A 5575-nucleotide genomic window follows, 5' to 3' on the forward strand; every position below is an offset into this window, starting at 1 on the left:
CTCGAAAAGATGTTGTGAAGAATTTATTTAAGTGTAAAATAAATAAATAAAGAAATACCTGTGGTGCACGGAGGGTTCTTGAGACATAAAATTGTAGACTTGGGATTCATGGTAATCAGAAGTTTGTGAAACCTCCTCATGGTTATTTTCTGAAAGATCACTGTTTTGGGACCTAAATTCATACATAGAACAAAATGTTTAGATTTTAAAAAAATGGAGTGATAAATTAGAAAAGAGAAAGAGAGAAGAGATAAAATAAAATAAAAATTACATCTTGAAACAAGAGAAATCAGAGGATGATAAATTTAAGAGAAGTCTCTTCAAAATCTTGCAACTGAGTACATACAACATTGAGGTGAGGCCTGCATCTTATTTATAATATAATATGCATAATAAATTCCACTATTTAGTAGATTTTACCATATTAATGAATACAAATCAGATTGATGAAATGAAGTTTTTAAATTCCGAATCTTAATGAAATTCGAATTTTACATATTCCTACACGTGCTGACGTGTGTTTTAGAATATAATGATATTTTCTATGACGAGAATCTGGTTTTAGTTGGTGCTATAGTAAGAGCACCAACTAAAATTTGACTTGAAGAAAAAGAACTTTCCTGTAGAAGCTCTCATATAAACGCTCTATGTAGATGTTTAACATAATCAAATGCCATAAAAAATGATTTAAACATAAATAAATAAAATAAAAGTAGCAAAGATAATTAAGTAGTTAAATAGTTCACCTTTGTACAAGAATGAGATCCTCTACCAACATACATATGAGCTGTTGTAATGCCCTCTCATCCAATAAAGAAAAGAGAAGCTATCATTAAGTAGGTAAAAAGACTATATACATAAATTTTTTTATGGGGGTCTTATTTTTCCTTTAGACTGTTTCGAAGTGGAATAACTATTCTCTTCACACAACCCAAGTTCCACCAGGTCCGCCACTCCTAATGCTAATACCCTTCCACCAAAACCACCAACATCTCAATACCTACTGAATCAATATCTCCGCAATCCACAAAAATCTCTTTTAGAGACAAACTCTTAGCAACTGAACAAGAATCATTTATTTCCTTGGTCCTCCTACCCTTTACTCTTCCCCAATGGACTTAGAAGACCAAGAGTCTCTGTCCCCACAATATTCAAAGAACAATTCTTCCATAAGCCAGGTTCAACTATCCTCTGCAGACCTATATAGGATCTACCAACCATGGCGCTTCTCAGTTATAATCAAACTACTGGGGAAACGTATTCTCCATCAGCACCTCCGCCGGAAAATCACAGAGCTATAGAATCCCTACGAAAACTTTCCCCTTATTGATCTTGGAGCCGACTACTTCATTGTCAAGTTTACTAAGGAAGAGAACATGACTAAAGTTCTGCACAATGGCCCCTGGTTCATCTTTGGTCATCTTTTATCTGTCCAACGTTGGGAACCCAATTTTGTGGCCTCAGAAGCGAAACAACTTTATACAGCCATCTGAGTAAGGCTGCCGCAATTGCCAACAGAGTTTTATGATAGTTTGGTACTTCAAAAGATAGGAAATGCGATAGGCAGACTATTAAAAGTCGATGCCTGCACCTCTACTACAATACATGGAAGATATGCACGTTTGTGTGTGGAGCTACCTCTCAACCGTCCAGTTCAGCCCTTCCTTTACATAGGAAATCATAAACAATTAATTTTCTATGAAGGGGAGAATCTACTCCGCAAATCCTGTGGCATCCTAGGCCACTCAACAGGACAATGTCAGCACAAATTAATTACCCAACAAGACAACTCTAAAGTTTTAACTAATTCGGAGGAAACTACTACTACTACCGCCCCATCTAAAACAACCCCAATGGATGAAGAATGGCATACTGGCAGCTTCAAGAATAAAAGGAAGGGTCAATCTCTTAAAAGAAACAACTCCATCCCAACAACTCAGGAGGCAAAATCTCCTACAGGTATAACAGTCCGTATTTTCAATGCCAACTCAGGTAAGTATCTTAACACCCAAGTTCTTAAATATAAGTCTCGTGAATTGATATCTGCTAATACACTCAAAAATTTGATACACTAAATGAACCCAATGAAAGATCGGCTAATCTTTCTGGCCTATCGATGGAAAACCGGTTTTCTCTTCTAAATGATCAGCACATGGTTTTGGAGAATACCTCCTCCTCTAATGCCAATATTAAAAATACTAATAATCTCAATAATCTATCTTCTGTGACTAAATCCCACGTGGACTCCCCTCCTCTTAACAACTCAAATGGCATGCACTCTACCAATGATCACCTCTACCCTAATGATCCCCCTAATAACCCTATGGATATTAGTAAATCGCAGGATCCATGTCAATCTCTCTCCCTAAACCTGCCTATTACTAACACTAACAAAACGTCTTCTACAAACCAAACTCCTTTGCAGGAATCCAATGGGCAATCACACTTGTCTAACCAAGACACCCCAACCTCACAAATGGCCAATAATTATCAACACGTGCCTTCATGCAAATCTGAGGAAATCTCTAATATAAAACCTACGCTATCCCACTCCCTAAACATGCAAGTAGAAACTTCCATCATCACCCTAACTCCAACTCCTATACCAACCTCTGAAACCCCTTCCACTACCCAAGGCTTCACTGCTATAAATCCTTCTTCCAACTTAAACGATGCCAAGGATCCCTCTAACCTTGAGACGCAAGTGTCGTCTGGTACAAATACTCATACACCACAGATCCCAAACAATGGAAAATCTTCCACCATTCCCTCTTCAAATGCCCAACCCTCCAACCTACTATGTTCAAACTCCACCACCTCAAAATCACCAGCCTTTTTCATGGCTAGAACTGGGCCTGATGGGTCATGCTATCTCACTCAACATAATCATAGAAGGTCAAGAGACAGTGATTGTCCTTCATAACCCCAATTACTTAGCTCAACTAGTATCGGAGGGCATGCAACTTCCAATGAACAACTACTTGAACCACGTTTGGATCAACAATGTTCTCAGCCGTCTAGCACCAAACATGAATGCAGATCTCATCAACACGATGAGAGGCCAGTGGAACCTTCCACACCACTTCAATCCCATTTCTCTGCAACACATGTCCATGGACATGCCCTTCTTTCCTCTAGAGGAGATAGCCATCCTCATCCCGGTGTTCATGCCTTGGGACTCCCAGAACAATTGAGTTCCAAACACTGCTCACCCCCCTCAAATACCACCACAGCACCCACCCATGCCTCATCATCCACCACCAATGGCACAACAACCTCTAGTTCACTCACTTCCACCACTAGTGCTAGAACAAGGCCCAGAAGAATCAATGGTGGAAGAACAAGAAGATGTTGTCAACCTGATACCGGAACCGATAGTTGTAATTTCAAGCCTAAACGAAGTAAAAGTTTTTCTCTTCACGGAGATGCAATAGCAGAGGCATATTCTCAACTGCCCAACTGCACTCTTCAAATGCTCAATGGACATCCGTCCCTCTCAGGATCCGACTGTAGGGTCCTATGCAATGATCCTTGTTCCCTTCCTAAGGAGGAACCCAGTAAGGGGGAGGATAGTAATGGAAAACGGGAATCATCCATCCATGAATATCAACATGAATCGAACCACTAATTTTATAATCTGGAACATTTGGAGGGGTAACAATGAAAACTTCAGCAGAAACTTTAGGAGTTAGTTGACACCCACAAGCCATGCTTGGCTACACTTCTTGAAATCAGGATGTCTTCTCATCTCCCTCTGCTAAATGATTTTGGGTTTACCGACATGATCGAAGTTCCAGCGGAGGGTCAGGCAGGAGGTATGGTTGTTTCTATGGGATCACACCATCGTCACTGTGCATAGCTTTGTTAGAAGGGATCAAGAAATTCATGCAATGATAGAGGTACTCTGTAACGACCCGACCGGTCATTTTGAGCTTTTGCACCCAGTTCTCGGGCATGACTTGCCCCGTGTTATGTATTATGACTATGTAGATCATTGGTTTTGGTTTTCAGGAAAATTTGGAAGAACAGTTTCAGTTGAAAGCTTGGAATTTGAAAGGTTTGACCAAGAGTTGACTTATTGGTATACGAGCTCGGATCAGAGTTTTTATGATTTGGTTAGCTTCGCTGGGTGATTTATGACTTAGGAGCATGATCGGAATTGGTTTTGGAAGTCCGGTGTAAAATTAGGCTTGAATTGGCGAAGTTAGTATTTTGGCGATTTCCGGTTGATAGGTGAGATTTTGATACGGGAGTCGGAATGGAATTCCGAGAGTTGCTGTAGCATCGTTATGTGATTTTTGATGTGTGCGCAAAATTTCGGGTCATTCGGACGTCGTTTGGTTGGGTATTTGATCGAATGCGTGTTTCAGAAGTTTTTGGAAAACTTAAGCTTGAATTCGATGTGTTTTGAGTAATTTGATGTTGTTGGAGGTGTTTTGATGATTGCAACAAGTTTGAATGAGGTTTTGGGATATGTTGGATCTTTTAGTTGAGGTCCCGATGGCCTCGGGTGAGTTTCGGATGGTCAATCGGACTATTTTCTAAGTTAAAAAGTTGCAGAATTTCAGTTCAGGTGTTGCAGAGATTTATCTCTTCGCGTTCGCGAGAGGACCTCGCGTTCGCGTAGAAGGAAATTGGAAGGCAGGAATTTAAGCCTTCACGTTTGCGTTTGAAGACTCGCATTCGCGGAAGGCTAAGATATTGTGCTTCGCATTCGCATGGACCTGCTCGCGTTCGCGTATAAGGAGTTGGGGTCCAGCGGATTTGCTCTTCACGTTCGCATCATGTGAGTCGCGTTCACGTAGGTATGAGGAATAAAGCATCGCGTTCGCGGTGTGGGTATCGCGTTCGCTTAAGGTTAATTTTGGATAAAATAAAAATGTGCTTCGCGTTCGCGAGGCTGAGGTCGCGAACGCGATGAAGGAAGTCCTGAAGCTGGGCAGAATGTTTTAAAGTCGCCTTGTTCGCAATTTTGGGTCTATTTTCACCCATGGCTGCTCGTTTTTGGAGATTTTTGGAGGAGATGAAAGAGGGATTCAAAAGGAATCGACTTGAGGTAAGAATCTTGGTCTTAAAACTTGACTATATTGTGAAATCCACCTAGAAATTCATGGAAGCTAAGCCTAAAAATTGAAGAACTAGGGTTTGAGATTTTTAAAATTTTATTTGGGGATTTGAAGGATCATTGAGGTCGGATTTGAGAAATTTTGGTATGTATGAACTCGTGAGGAGATAAGGAACGTATTGATGTGAAAATTTCCGAGTTTCGAGAAGTGGGCTTGGGGCTCGAGTTTTGCTAATTTCGAGATTTTTAATAATTTTCGATTGTTTTCGATTGGGTATTATTCCATTGGCATATTGTGACGTATTCGTTCTGGTTTTGGATAGATTCGACGCGCGTGGAGGCCGATTTGAGGGGCAAAGGCATCGCGAGCTAGAGATTTCGCCTGTTCGAGGTGAGTAATGATTTTAAATGATATCCTTAGGGTTTGAAACCCCGGATTTGCACACCGTAGTGCTATTTGAGGTGACTTGCACGCCGAATAGTGAGCGTGGGGTAGAGCACCGTTGGGGG

General features: G+C 40.8%; 1 protein-coding gene across 1 annotated transcript; it reads left to right on the top strand.

Moving 5' to 3' along the window:
* The first annotated feature begins 1853 nt into the window (after positions 1-1853).
* LOC109239771 (putative protein TPRXL) lies at positions 1854-3628 on the top strand. The gene is made up of 3 exons (XM_019406357.1): positions 1854-1992; positions 2637-2862; positions 3040-3628. Exons 1-3 carry the CDS (start codon positions 1854-1856, stop codon positions 3626-3628), a joined length of 954 nt encoding a protein of 317 aa, XP_019261902.1.
* The last annotated feature ends 1947 nt before the right edge of the window (positions 3629-5575 follow it).

The sequence above is a fragment of the Nicotiana attenuata genome, unplaced genomic scaffold (genome assembly GCF_001879085.1).
Source record: "Nicotiana attenuata strain UT unplaced genomic scaffold, NIATTr2, whole genome shotgun sequence".
Taxonomy (NCBI): Eukaryota; Viridiplantae; Streptophyta; class Magnoliopsida; order Solanales; family Solanaceae; genus Nicotiana; species Nicotiana attenuata.

Coding starts and splice junctions, on each gene's coding strand:
- LOC109239771 (XM_019406357.1), top strand. CDS start 1,854: ATGGATGAAGAATGGCATACTGGCAGCTTCAAGAATAAAAGGAAGGGT. Junction 1,993..2,636: donor TATTTTCAATGCCAACTCAG/GTAAGTATCTTA, acceptor CCACTACCCAAG/GCTTCACTGCTATAAATCCT. Junction 2,863..3,039: donor GCTAGAACTGGGCCTGATGG/GTCATGCTATCT, acceptor ACATGAATGCAG/ATCTCATCAACACGATGAGA.